Source organism: Phaenicophaeus curvirostris, chromosome 3, assembly GCF_032191515.1.
Source record: "Phaenicophaeus curvirostris isolate KB17595 chromosome 3, BPBGC_Pcur_1.0, whole genome shotgun sequence".
NCBI classification, from domain to species: domain Eukaryota; kingdom Metazoa; phylum Chordata; class Aves; order Cuculiformes; family Cuculidae; genus Phaenicophaeus; species Phaenicophaeus curvirostris.
Genome location: NC_091394.1, coordinates 51,484,492 through 51,499,422, shown reverse-complemented (window position 1 = coordinate 51,499,422; position 14,931 = coordinate 51,484,492). Strand labels below are relative to the sequence as shown.

At 39.3% G+C, this 14,931-nt stretch overlaps 2 protein-coding genes across 2 annotated transcripts in view; one reads left to right on the top strand and one right to left on the bottom strand.

Moving 5' to 3' along the window:
- Positions 1 to 678, top strand: part of KCTD1 (potassium channel tetramerization domain containing 1) — a 122,203-nt gene extending 121,525 nt beyond the window's left edge. Inside the window, exon 6 of the mRNA XM_069853990.1 lies at positions 665 to 678. The gene's annotated coding sequence lies outside the window, so the exon portion shown is untranslated. The remainder of the gene's footprint in view (positions 1 to 664) is intronic.
- Positions 1 to 14,931, bottom strand: part of TAF4B (TATA-box binding protein associated factor 4b) — a 73,239-nt gene that overhangs the window by 26,586 nt on the left and 31,722 nt on the right. The window contains exons 8-11 of the mRNA XM_069853992.1: positions 13,793 to 13,925; positions 13,083 to 13,188; positions 8,101 to 8,270; positions 5,303 to 5,433 (exon numbers count right to left, since the gene is read on the bottom strand). Coding sequence (XP_069710093.1) covers positions 5,303 to 5,433; positions 8,101 to 8,270; positions 13,083 to 13,188; positions 13,793 to 13,925 — 540 coding nt within the window. The remainder of the gene's footprint in view (positions 1 to 5,302; positions 5,434 to 8,100; positions 8,271 to 13,082; positions 13,189 to 13,792; positions 13,926 to 14,931) is intronic.

Here is a 14,931-nt window from a genome sequence, read left to right as displayed (position 1 = left end):
ACTGAACATGAACAACATCTAGTCTATATTAACAATAAAGCATTACATCTACAGGCTAAACTTTAGTTTTGAATAGCAACTTCATGTCCAGTAAACGTATGTACAAGACTGCCTTCTAGACAGGCTAACAGGAAAACAGAAGACTTGTAATGCAGAACATCATATCCTTTACCCTTCAAATAGAGAAAGCTCCCAGAATTTGACATTTTAAGTTTCTAGCATTTGGCATACTACTTTCAGCCATTTAATCCAGAATTTGAAACAAGCATCACCGGCTATTTCCAGAAAGAGGTTTTATGGAGCAGAGGGGTAGTTTAGAACTAGCTGAAAAACTAATGAATCTCAGGGGTGCACAAAGTAAGATAAATTATATATAGTTTATTATAGCTTTAGGAATGTATACTTTCGCCTCAGTAGATGCTCTAATGTCATAGAAGACTTTATGTTGAAAAGTGACCTGTGGAAGTCATCTAGTCCAGCCCATTGTACAAAGCTGGACCACTGAATACCAATGACCATTCCCAACAATAACCAGACAGGCATGCACTGAAACAAGAATATGTTCTTTTTGGTCTAAAAAAGTAGCAATCAGTAGTTTAGTTTTCTTATTTTTTTTCTCTCACTAGAAAGCCTAGGTTTAATCTAGACAGGAAAGAAGACAGAAAGGAAAAAAAAAATATCTTATAGAATGTGGTCAACTGGCAATGAAAAGCCTGGTTTTACTATGCTCTTCAAAAGACAGGCTGTTTAAGCCATTCGTTGGCCTGAGGGCACCAGACAAACCAAGGCAGGAAGCCCATTCCAGCTGAGGCATGTCGACACCACCTATTTGTACCACTTTAACACACATCCGAGTGTCATCTTCCTCCTCTGTTACATCGTGAACTTATCTTCTCCTGAGAAAGTTAGCATAGGATTTTTACCAGCCAAACACACTATATGCTTTTAGTAAGCCTTCTTTCTACCCTACCCCAATCTCAGTTAAAGGAAGCAACCTTGACACCCAGCTATTCTGGAATAAGCACATTTTACAGCTATCTTTTAGGCAAGGTTATTTTTTTAAGTATACAGACTAGCAGTGACTTCAGTTATTAAATGTTTATGCTATACTCAACTCTCTCCCATACCCAGTCATATACTTCTTTTAAAAGCTGTGAGGAAAGTAGAAGTCTTGTGGGGCACTGCTGTTGCCCAATCTGAACTCTCACAATCCAGCTAGGGCATGAAATCAATCCCTCTTCAGGGAAAGTTTTGTCCTTTTCACCACATTGTTACATATCACTAACTGTGCCTTGGAACACACCATGCACTGCCTCCAAGAACACTTTCTTTCCTAAGCAGAGTCTGTGGCTCTGCAAAGTCCAACAAACATTGCGCCCGTCTTCTGTTACTGCTTGAGACCGTTTTTTACTGCTCCCCACAAAACATACACTGCTTTGAGTCAGTCTCAGTACATTAATACAATTTGTTTTGTAGCAGAGATTTATAATAATCCAGCACCATGCTGCAATCCTTTTAAAAGGACAAAGAAGAAAGCCGTATTACCAGATTATTTTTTTCCAAAGTTTAAATGTCTTTTGCAGTCAGAGTCAGATACTTAAGTTTTTTAAAGCCAAATCCAAGACCCTAGGCCAATTGGGAATGCAAGCCTCTCAACCACAAGCACCCTAATGCACGACTATGAGCTTATATGGCACATGAAATGGGTGCATCCATAACAGTATTTCTGCAGTTATATTTTGTTTTACTCAAACTTGTTCTCTTTGATCATTTAGCACTGAATTGCTTAGGCAGAAAACATTATATTGTATACTGGTTCATAACTTTTAGGCATTGCTTTTACAATGAAACAAGTTAATGCAGTGCCCAGTCACATAAGAGCTTTAATTTCCTCACAAGGCCAAGCTATGCCCAGCTACAACAGTACAAATTCAATAAAACTAAAGTTATAAGTGTAAGTAAGGGCAGAATTTAAGTTATTGATACATAAAACATGAACCACAATACAGAGCATGGTTAGATTTGTGTGCGTCAAACCTGAATTTGTATATCTGACAGTTAAAAAGTTGGTTTTAAACTTTAACTGAGCTAAATTTAGTTTGGAGTTCAAATAAGAAAAAGCTTTTCTGCTATCTTAAGAACCTAGTGCTTTCACATACCAAGTAGTACATTCATGCATCTATACAATCTTGTTATAAAATTTGTTCCTCTACACCTTTTTCTTTGAGAAATGCACACAGATGCACTCTAAAATACAGCCAGTCCCTACTGAAATGTTAACATTAGATTCACACATCTGAAACACACAGTATTGAAGCTAAGCATTCCTAGATATGTCTTTAGTAACAAGAGGTCTGGCAACATATTCAAGAACAGCTACAGCCTTGTCTGTGTTCTGCAACCTTCTTCCTAGATTGTCACATACCTGTAAAAGAATCTGAAACCTGACTAAGGCACTTGTGGTTTAACACCTGGAATATATTGCATGTGCAGGGGCAGAAAGGATAAAACCCACATATAGGGCAGCTGCACACCAGTACAGCAGGGAAGAAGTTGGAAGAATCCCACAAAGACCAGTCCTCCCACAAAATCTGAACAGTGTAAATCCTGTTTAACAGCCTTACTGAGAACAGAGCGAGGTCAGGCAGTTGCAGAGACTCAGCTACTACCTATTCAGCTTTGGCTTTTCATAGTCGACTCCTAAATCAAGTTAGTAGCAGGAAGGCTTCCGATAAGTTACTTCTGCACTCTATAGTTTGGTGGCAGTGTGGGTGGGTAGAAGGAGACTGGCTGCTTTCACACCTAGGAGCATTCACACCTAGGAGCACTCGCTCTTTCGCTACATAATCAGAGCTCACCTCTTGAGCTAATGCAGCTGCCGCACCATATTGCCCTACAGAGGAGTTCAGTGTCAGTGTGCAGCTACTGCACAAGGAAAAATGGTTTCATAGAGCACTGTTTATAGCACAGCACCTCACCATGCCTCTCAAAGCCATGTGCTCATGGGCTCCAAACACAGAAGTACAACAGTCATCTCATGCTGTGCTGAATCTACTCACACCAAAACTATTTTTTAAATCACTATATTGTTTATTTATTATTATTATGGTCTTGGGAATCATTATCTCACATATATGCTCTTCTACCTCAGCAGTTCTCCAGATTATAGGAGGGAAGCAGCCAAGGAACCAAACCAGCCAGCTAATTGCCTTCATGGCCTTACCAAGCTTACATAAAGGCACTGCGACAAGAGTCACAGGCCAGGGCAGTTTACAATCTGAAAGTTTAGTCCTACTTCAGATAGGACCATCATGACTGTTCTGTCTTAATAAAGTTAGTAACTTAAATTAAATACCTTCCCCCTCTTAAGTTCAGCAAAAAAAGCGCCAAAAGTTGGCAAGTCCACGTGATGCAATAGTATGAAGCTTTCATTTTGCCAGCTCGCTCTCTCTGCAGAGCTACCCATCAGATGTAAGCTGCTAGGCATGAGCTGAGCAAACCAGGAAAAAGTGTTTAAGTATGATCCCATAAACTGTTGGTTTTTTACATCAACTTCTAACCTAACAATAGTTACCTGGGTTTCACCCCACCTATCCCTATTACTGTCCATGTTTTTGTAATGAAGATTTTGTAATGAAGGCAGGCCAATACAAAGTCTTACAGGGCAACTACCCAATTCTGCTGTAAACGCTCTGGATAATTCTCTGAAATACATGGAGCCCACGTTGCACACTGGTACCTTTCAACAGCCTAGAGGGAAAAGACAAAGGTGAGCACTGAAGGAGACAGTATACAGGGCTGTGTAAATACATATAAAAAATACATAATAAGGCTCCAAGCCCCTGTAGTGTTCTGTTCTTCAACATAGGCTTCTAAATGCTTGTCAGCATTTCTCCCAATACTACTCAAAAATGCAAACCTGTAGGACACTCCTCTGCAGTAATAAAATCTTCCTAACAAAAGAGGGTATCTGTGCCTCGAGGATGCCCGTTACTTTTTTGTTTGTTTTGTTTTTGAAAAAAAGAGGAAGATCGCAATAAGCTTGCTTTTTTACAATCTTATTCCTTCTGGCAATTCAATCATACATAAACCTATCAGTTTTTCTATTACTTTAGTGCAATGAGAAATAAATTAGACCTATCAAGCCTCCTGTACAACAACACTCCCTCATGTCCTTGGTGTCTGCAAGGCACTAAGTCCTACTGGTCACTCAGGACTTCAGTTTCCATCTCACCTTTGCTCACAAGCCCTATTGCATCTCCCACTTTGGAGAGACAACGCTAAACGTGTGCAGATTTCTAAAGACTTCTCATTAAAAACTTTGTGATTTTCTGCATTTTTTTTCTCTTGCATCTTCTTCTGACAAGGAACAGCCTACTCCCAACTGCTCCAGACATCACTATAAATACTTGGAAGTTTCCAAATAGTTCCTGGTCTTTACTGTTGCTTGCCCAGTGCTTAAAAGCCTATAAAAAGCACCGAGTACAAAAATAACTCCAATCCCATCAGTTAATCGCTCTTGTTAAATTTCATTAGGTATAGAGTTCCTATGAAAAAAACAAACAAGAATTTAAGAGTTGACAGATACATCTACTTTTCACTCTCAATTTTCTTTTGAAACAGCTTGATGCTGAAAAAAGTAATGCTAATATCTTATTACTGAATGACCAAAAAAGCCTCAAAAGAGATATTTTGGTCAATTGAATTATCGCTTCCCATTTGTACCACTCAAGCATCTTAAAGGATACTGGCTCACTGGAACCCAATATACGTTACTCTGAATGGAGCAAAAACAGGAGGGAAGTGAGGAAAGGGAACGTGAAGTAGCACTGGCGGGAAAAAAGTTCCAGGAACTTTAAGATCAAAAGGGTCTTTGCCTTCACATAGAGCACTTTCTAAAAATAAAATACTAAATTCATCTTCCCAAGGCTTTTTACTGAACCAGTACTGCAGTTCCACTAACAGTAAATGCAGAAGGTTAACACAAGCCCCTACATCAACCTGATCACCGAGAGCATTCAAAAATAGCTTTACATTTACCATATACTGATTTCATATAATAGCTACCACTTCTATGGAGAAGGAGAAATGCATGCATTTAGTCTTATGCTGGGTTTTAAGAGCACCTATCCAAACATAAGGAATAGTTAGAGGCTATAAACAGTTAAAACAAAACCAGCCTTCGGTAGATAGTGAAAATGCACATATTGCATATGATGTGCCTGTTCTTGGAAGAGGTTTACCTTCAAGGCTGCAAAGCAGGAAAACTTTGGTGCAAAACTTGCTTAATGATTTCCTTTACCTTGTGGGTTGATACTCTGTGCTGAGCAATTACAGTTAGTTTTTCTAGAAGCCCTCGTAATCTCTCCTGTGTAGCGTGGGAGATCAAGTTCACAACATCAGAGTTAAGTTCCATAATGTCATGCCTTTTACCTGTGGAAGCAGAGAAAATCCATTACGTGTTTTAGTAGTAGCTGATAATTGAAATAATTAGCACAGCAGGTATTCTGTTCCCCCTGGAAGTCATACCCATTATGAATAAAGGTTTGGAGATTATGATTTTCCTGGTAAAGTCACAACTTCAAAGATCTTAGACATTACATTAATAAAACTTAGCCTGGAGCTTCAGAAAATATAGACATTGTTTCACTTAGCCTCCAGAACCACTCTCCTTGCAAGGTCATTTATAGGACAAAGTTAATAAGAACACAAATCAAGCTTCATGTTCAGGGAAGGGAAGAAGCTGTAGCTGTAGAAATTAGTGCCATATTCTGTTAATTCCAGTAATTAAAAAAATAGAGAATTACATTTTGCCCTGCCTGACACCGTGCTTGTTAACAACTCATGACATTTATTCAACGCGTGGGGATGGTTTTTGCAGCACACTCCAGGCATGCGGGACCCTGTCACCTCCCTCACCCAACTGGCATGGGGCAGACAGACCCAACCATCCCATGGCAGCAGCTCGGACAACACTGATCAATCTGGGGTCATCATGCCATCACCTTCAACCTTTTCTCTCAGGCTGCTACTACCTCTGTGTTTTAGCAGCTGCGACCAAGGCTGGCAACAGCTTTGGGCAAAACGGTCCCAGCCTCATGCCCAGAGCTGGGCATCACCTCTGCAACCTTCCTGTGGCTGCCGAAGGAGAAGCCTTCCCATAGCTGACACCATCAATCACTCTACACAACTCAGTCAAGACACCTGGATGGCAGCAAGCTTTCCCTGGTAGGCATGGCAGGCAGTAGTTTCACACACTTCATACGCCATACCCATCAGAAGTGCTTTTCCTTGTCCCTCGCTGCATTTACAGTGGCTGTAACACTTTATGATGCAATATACAGCATACCTTCAAAACCCATTTCAGGATTTATTGCCAAGTCAACTGTTAAGAATGGATAAGCAGTACACTGTAAAAAACCTAATCACCTATTTCATTTGCCTTTGCTACTCTAACTGAAAATGAATAACAATCTTACAAGACAGTGACAATCTACAATGTTTTCTCAGATTCCAACTTGATATTCTGTGATGGTGATGTGATCAAGGTGTTCCCACCGTTTCACCTTGGTCTGTAAGTGTCAGCCTGTACCTCAGCTGAGCACAAAGCACTTTTTGGTCAAGCACCTTTCAACACTTCCTCAGCAGCTTCCCGCTATGCTACCAGAATACTGAAATATCAGCTTAAAGACAAAACAAAATTCCCCCAAAAAACAAGACCTTCCTATACACACACTTCCTAAACCAAAGGGCCTGGTACAAAAGCAGAATCATTCTTTTTCCAAATTGCTTTTCTCCAACAGTATTTCTTTCCTTGCAAAACACTTAATTTACAACGTAAATTATTATTATGATGAATGTGGAACAGCTAACATGCCAGCCATTAAACAGTTAGGCTTGTATTTTCCATCTTCCAATGACTCGTCTTCACACCTTAAACCAGACATCCTTTGTACTTAGTTTTAGTAGAGCTCTTTTCCTTATATCTGCTTCCCATGGATGACTAGTTAGCCCTCTATTAAATTTTCCCTTTTCCACAGTAGTGGAGCAAGGACTTACTTCAGTTAACTACACCCCACACAAATCAGATAGCATATCTGGCTACCTACGGTGGAGTGTACTAAGGTAGCAGATAGCATTTGCAAGTTACACACTCATCACAGGCTGTTTAGTTTGAACTAAGAACAGGTTGTGTGTAGAAAAACTTGGCAATCATTTCGTTAAACCACTGTGACACAATTATGGCTGCATGTATGAACTACAGGCTTTTCTGAATGATCAGCTGTAAAACTCACTGTTCCAGTATGGCAAGCTACCAGGCAGAAAGCAGGATCAAGGAGTTGAGCAACATTTATCCAGTTTGCTGCAGACAGCAATGGTACCAACCAGTGTGGTGTTATACAAGCACATGTTCCTTGCTCTGACATAATACAACATTGCTAAGGAACAGTTATTTGGCTCAGAAGCTAACAGTTGAGACAATACACACACTAAAAACTTCTTATTACACTTTAGTCTTAGGCATTCAACATACATTCCACAGTTTTATTCACTGATAAAAACCACTTCGACATCTCTTTTGCATGAGATTAATGAAAAATTTTCCATAGACGGAGTCAAAGTTTTACCCTGTGCATACTGGCAGTTTGAAATTTCTTCCTAATCACGTGGGCAAGATCTATTAGTCAATAAAGTACATAAATCTGAACAGGCTGAGAAATGCAAAAGCTATTAGGAAAGTCAGTGTAATACATCAAGTTAGGAGCTGCAGAAATAGAAAAGCACACTTAAGTGCTTGATTTGACACTAGCAGCTATATGGTTGTTGTGTTCCATTAACTTTAAGAGTAATAAAGTTCCTTAGTTCTCAAATGTAAAAGTGGCACCGATTTTTTCTTTCTGGTTGTACTTCAGACTGTTTCCATGTAAAAAATTTAGAGACTGGTTGTTTCCTACAAGGGGAAGTAAAAACTCAGTATTGGTAGAAACACAATTAGGATGGCAGGTCTTAATTCCAGCTCCTCCTTCAAAGGCTGGAGGCTCACTGACAAAACAAGCAAGGAAATATTACATTCATATGTTACTTATGTTTTGTTCTCACCTATGTTCAAGATCTTCTTCTGAAGCGCTTCTGAGGACAGAAAAGGTTCGTCTGCACAAGAGCGGATCACTGTACCAATAAGCTCAGAGCTTGTGGCCAAAATGCATGAATTCTCCTCATTTAGATTGACCCCAGCCATAGAAGTCACATCATTTATATCATCTTCATCTCTAAAAAGAAAATAATTTTATGCTTTGTTCAGAATAGATGGAAAGAAAAAGCACCTAGATTATCAACAAACAACCACATTTGAGTATCTTGGAAGCTACCCCTATACGATAGGTGTTTAGTGAGAGTGCGGACAGGGACCATGGGCTCCTAAAAGGAGTCTTAAGTGCCTCTCAAACACTAGGTTGACTAACTGCCTCAGCTGCTAGGCATACATATCAGTTACATGCAACTGAAATTTTGAGCAAGCTCCAAAACCAAGGACTCTATATGATGTACCTATCCTTGGAAGGAGACCAACCTGGATCAAAAATGCCTACAAGCCCCCACCCTGCACCACCACTCTTACAGCATGAAATTGGTTCCAAAATGCTTAATTTGCCAGGCAGAACCAAGCATTGAATAAAGTCGTATACTGATGTGTTGAACTTATAAACCAAGATGCCTAACCTACGAACTGAAGCTCACAGCACAAACATATTAGCACAAGCCTGATGTTCACCTTTCTTTTAGTGAGTTCCCTTAAAAAAAACAATCAGACGTTGGCCTTTGAATCAGTCCTACCACACAGTACTTACGTACTGAAGATGTTATGCTTCTGAAGAACAGCAGCAGAGATCTAGTTCTTACCATCTCTCTGTTAGCTGGATTCTGCTGTAGCAGCTTTGGTCTACATTTTCAAAATAAAAACTTGTGTCTGCCATACTTAGGGCCAATATAATTAAGACTAGGCATAATCATGTCAAAGCTCATGTTAAGCAAATAACCTGTTCACCTCAGGTTTGTTTTAAAAAAAGAGCATTTTAGTTAATATGTTGAATTAATACTATATGGTAAAGGTTTTTGCAAAACTTCATTAATGAAAATACTCAAACCACTTTCAATTAAGTTTAGATCATCAAAAACAAGCCTTTTTTGCTTCACCAAGTGACAAAGGCACCAACAATGGCTTCAAGGGTTTAAAACCAGAACACGACTCAGCATTATTAACACAGACAGGTGGAAGCACTCAATCTGAAGGCCTTTTGATTTGGAGAAAAAGAGACAATGGAAGCCAAACGTACACACTCCCATCCTGAAAAGTATTTGCTGGCAAGGTTTGAAGAAGTTCATCTTCAGAAAATACTGTAAGGCCTTCAAAACTCTTGAACAAGGCATTAGTCAAACGTTTGGCATTAAGTGAAATGGGATGCCTTGGAGTCTGTCTTCTGACTGGCAACAGGTAGAAACTGAAGTTACTAGAACATGGGTTGGGTTTGAGCAATATTGAAGACAGGAAAGTGCTGAGATTTTTCCTTCAGCTGAAGTCACTACTGCCAGAAGGAACAGCTTTCCTCCTCCTACCCTTTCACAATCAGCAACTGAGTTTAGTTGGCCGAGTTGTAGTTTCAAGCTACAGTCATGGTCTATCAGCCTAACAGAGACCCTGATCTTTCAAGAAGTGTGTATTTCAGTGCATGCTAATTGAGTGCTAACTGATCTTCACAGGTACATTCCAGTTTCTTCCTCTTAATGACCACATACAGGGAAGATGAGAACTGCATGAAAGTGCAGTGACTGACATGGACCTGCTGATAAAGGTTATAAAATCAGCATAACTAACACCAAGAACATACATCATAAACAGAGCTGCAGATACTGTAACCTGATGTTACACTGACAAAGCTGTTCATGGAATCCAAGTAAGGATGTTCACACCGCATGTACAACTGTGCAGCACAGTTTCGGTAAGTCACTTTAGTTCTTAATTCGGCCACATACTCCAGACACTCAAGTCAGAAGGAGGTAAACTTCTACACATCTATCCATCTTTCTATAAATACAAATTTCAGTTCTCCAAACCCAGCCCTTATTTTAACCAGGTTGTTATTTCTGTTACTATTTCCAGGCACACAGTCTCTTTTGAGTACACACATACAAGAGCTTATATGCAAGTAGACATCTCTACCAGTACTTTTTTTAAGGACCAATTCTAACTCCTTCATTGTGGGATGTTTGCACCAAGTCACCGAAATAGTAGCTTTGAAGAAACATTAATTTGTACCTATGAAAACACTGTTGAACTTATTTTAATTAACCCAAAGGAACTATCATTACACTTCCTTAGTGGCAGTGCTCATTAAAGATTAATGTAAGCTTCAGAAGTCATATTGCTAGAAAAAACATTCTACTAAAGCAATAAATTTAAAATATTCCACAGTACACATGGAGACATTTCTGTTGGATACGGACGTGCTTTCATCTCCAGCAATCCCTCTGCAAAACTCTTCTTCTACACCACTTGTTTTAATGCTTTTTGCATTTGATCCTCACATCCAGAAACCAACAAGAAAAACTTGCCCAGCTGTTATGAGACTCCAGTGAGCTTATCAGGACAAGAGGAGAAACAGAACACAGTTCCAAGCATTACCCAGCTGGAAGTCAGGTTTCACATTTAAACTGGAAAAGAAGCCCAAGCCACACAGACACACCTCACATACAGATTTGCCTGCACTAGCTGAAAAGTGAGCCTGTGGCACCCTCTAGTGTTTGACCAATGTACATGTCTTCCGAATCCACCTTTATTTACTCCATTTTATGCAATAGTCAAAGGGAAAACTGGAAAGACACACATCACCCAAACCTCTGTGCACCATCACCGTGTACGGACAACTATGTGGGACTGAAGAGCTCCAGCAGCACAAGAACCACTAGAGTTCTCAACTACCATGGGGCAGGAAAAGCAGCTGCCCAGAGGTTCTCCACTTTGCTGTCTTACTCCTGTTTGCCTGGTAGTTGACATTGCTGGTCCCTTCCAGTCGAAACATACAAGTCGTTTGTATATGCTTTGCAGAAAAAAATTAAATAGAACAGATACAAAACAAAAATAATTGAAGACACATACACGTCATATTCCAGGGTGCTCTAGCAAATACTTTACAAAAGTACATATGACAGCTTATTAAAACTTTGATGCTTTAAAACAAGACTGTCCTTTACAATACATGCCATGGGGCATTCAAGTGCCAGCAATGCTCATCTAACATCTCATTTCCAGAAGGTTTTATTTAAGTACAGCTTAGTGAATTTTATGTTCTCCAATCCTGACCTAACCTATTCATACAACAGCAGTCAGGCTTGATGATATACTGCCATGAGAAGCCACAGTTTGAAATGTCACGCATACAATCGCATCAGTTACAAGGTATGGTCCCTGCATACTATGAATCTCATCACAAAACCTGAAACAGGGCTATGGTGCTTCTCTTGCCTCACAAATTATCACAATTAACAGCTGTGTAACAGAAGCCAGGACAGAAGAGAGCAAGGAACACCTGTTGCCTAGGCCAAATTAACATTATGAGGTGCTAGATCTGCTTGGAGAACACAGATACTTGATCTAGGGAAACCAGAAGTTCAGGTATGCGCTACCTAGCTTCAGATATATGAAGATACTCATCTGTAGTTAAAAATCAGAAAGTTTGATTGCATCAGTGAATAGAAGAAGCACCACAGATGTAACCAAACAGACATCTTCAGAGAAAGGAGACTTCTAGAAGAAAATTCAATGTGAGCTAGAGATTTCAAATCTGATTTCTCATGGATTAATGATTTTCAAAGCAGTGGAATCCAAGAGCAGAAACAGAAATCCATCTTGGATCACAGTGTAGACAGTTTTTTCTACACAAAATTTACCAATTCATGGAACAATCTTCAAGAATTCAAACGTTTTCATATAAGACAGTTGATACATTCTAACTGGAAGTTTACAAAAATTTGTTTCCAGGCTTTTGAGGTTTTTGTTATTTTGTTGAGTTTTTTAGTGATATTACAAACATCAGTACACAAAATTACACCCAAATTTTATCTTTGAAGTATATTTCACAAGAGCTTGAGGGAGCTGAACAGAACTATTGCTTTGACATCAGCTTTTCCTTTCAATATCTGGCTACCAATGTTTTAAGTGATCATTGCACACATTACTGTAAAAAAACAACAGCTCTCTGCCTGTATCAGTGCACACCGATAGCTGTAGCTTTCCAGAGATAAGTCATCTGGCCAACAAGAAAAAGCTGTCATGTCTGCTTTTATCCCTGGAAGAGTAACTTCAAGCTTGCCTTCAGGTCATAAGACCAATAAGGCTTACAGCAGTCTGTACCTCTGTTTCAACATCACAATTCAGAGATACAAAAATAATTTCTGCTTTTGAAAAGTTAATCAGTTACCAGAACTAAAAGCTTTAAGCACTCCAGTAATCTTAAGACCTAGAGAGTTTGCCAGAAGCTGTAATTAGAAGTGTAGTCAAAGACTTTCACCTCTACATACAGGAACAAGCTCATAAGAGGAGCTAATAAAAGACTTTGTAATACAGCTCAGAGCTTTAGACAGGTTACCAGTCAGTCCAAATAACAGTTCAATGTTGTATGGCTGTATGTAAAAAACAAGAAGGTTTGTCTTTAACGCTATAGAGAGTTTTTCATACAAGGTAAAATTGCTTTAGATTAATTAGCAGTACTAACAGAATGGAGATCAACATGCCTTCTTTACCAGTAAAAAACTGATACATATTGATGCACGCTGGTTGTATAATTATTCTGGTAATAGCACGATGGAAATTCTACCTCATCAGGACAGATATTGCATTAAGAATAATTAATACCTCCTATAAGGTCAAAATTTCTAGGTTTCCCCATGCCAATTAGTACATGAAAACCACTTATAAACAAACCTCTAAAGAAAGTTGGTTTCATTTGGGCTCTGTTTCCACCTCTAGTCTTGCTGTCTGTTCCTTTTGTTCCATCTTATAGTAAACTTCCAATATTGTTTATTTTTACCTGAAGGATGTTGCTCCATTCTCCTTTATTTTAGCTTTCTGAACAGGTGATGCCTGAAGTGACAGAATTTTATTTCCTGGCAAAGTAATTTGCTTCAGAATGGAACCTAAAACAAAACAAAGAACAAAGAACATGCCACAGTATAAAGGAAACTGCTAAGACAACTGTTTAATCAGTTTATACTTCCAGCAAAGGCTACTGAAGACTCAATAACAACTAATTAGGCCCATTTGAAAAGCAGATACTCTAGAGCCTTCTATTCTGCATGCTCTGTATGGCCAAAACCCCTACATAGCCTCAGCAAACTCTCCTCTGTGCTGACCAGAGAAAGGCTTTAGTGAGAACCGGCTGGCTGAGACAAATACATTATGCATCAACCTGGACTTCTTCAAGGAAAAAACAAACTTTCATGAAGTGAGTCTCAAAGAGCATCATGGTTTAAACAACTTTTACTGCAAGGAGCTTATTCATTGTATTTTAACAAGTATTAATGTTTGATTGACATACTGTTAACAGGTGCAAGAAGTGTACATGGCAGAGTTTCTTATCAGAACTCCAAGCAGTGAAAGCGTTCAGCTTATTGCACAGAGCTGGTTTCTCCCAATAGATAACCACCTTCTTACATGCCTACAATCTACCAACAACCCGCACTTATTTCTATGCCTCAGCAGTCCTCTCCTCCCTTCTCCACCGAAGAGGTTTCACTATACCTGCAGGAAGTAGATTAGCTTGAACAAGTGTGTTCAATGGCACCCTTTTCTCAGATGTCTGTAGGGTCAGTGCTGATGGTGGCGAGAGCGCGGATACTTGCTTTACAACAGTTCCTGATGGTTGCTGGACTACCTAGAATATCCAATATTAGGAGTGAGAAGAGGTAAAAAGAGAAGTAAACTGTATCAATGTTGTCAGTCCAGCCAGAAGTGCCACTGGGCACACACGCATGCCTAGCTTCATTTAAAACAAACAGCATGCTCAGAATTTTTTTTTACTTCACCGTAAGAAACAAATCTTGAACAACCAGTGGTGAGCTTTAAGCTCCAGATCATTGAAGCTCTAACAGACACTTCACACCTACTTTCTATTGATAACTATATGAGATCAGACAAAAAACCCCCAAGACCGTGGCTGTAACTTTCTTTAACAAATTAAGAAAATCAACTATGATCATCTTCAAAATAATTCCCTTCTGAGTTGATACACAGATGCATGCGATGCTACCAATATTCAAAGCAGTTCTGCAGATAGTTTTCCGAAAGGCTGTTGAGGATCTGTCATCTTTGTTTTCACATCTTCTACAGATAAAAAACTGGTTCCTTTGAGCACCAACTTGACCGTTGGGAAGATGAAGCCAAGTCTGGTGAATAAGATGGGTGCTCAACCACAGTAGTGCTGCTCGACAAAAATTGTTTCACAAACCATTATGGGCTGGCACACACTTGCATTTTCTGACCAAGGATAAGAAAATGTCTATATTTGAACACTGGTCCTCTCATACTGAGTGAAGGTATCAAGTTAAGCCCTGTCTCACTGTGAGAGGTCTATAACATGTTTCATAACCATCTCTTTGTCTCCGCCCCCCACCCCTACTCATGGTTTTCAAGTTACAGAGTTAGTCCCTTTTTTTTTTTTTGGTCTGACCTCATATTATACTAGTTGCACTGAGTATTTAAGAATCCACTACACTAATGCTTTCCTCTCCTTAAGTCTTATTTAATAGGCCAACAACTGAATATCAAGTCTGTCTGCCAACAAGTTCAAAAGAGGTATCACATGCACCTAGTAAAAAACAGAAAACACCAAAACAAACAGAAGTCTTGCATTAAACCATTTTTCTGTCAAGAATTAAGAG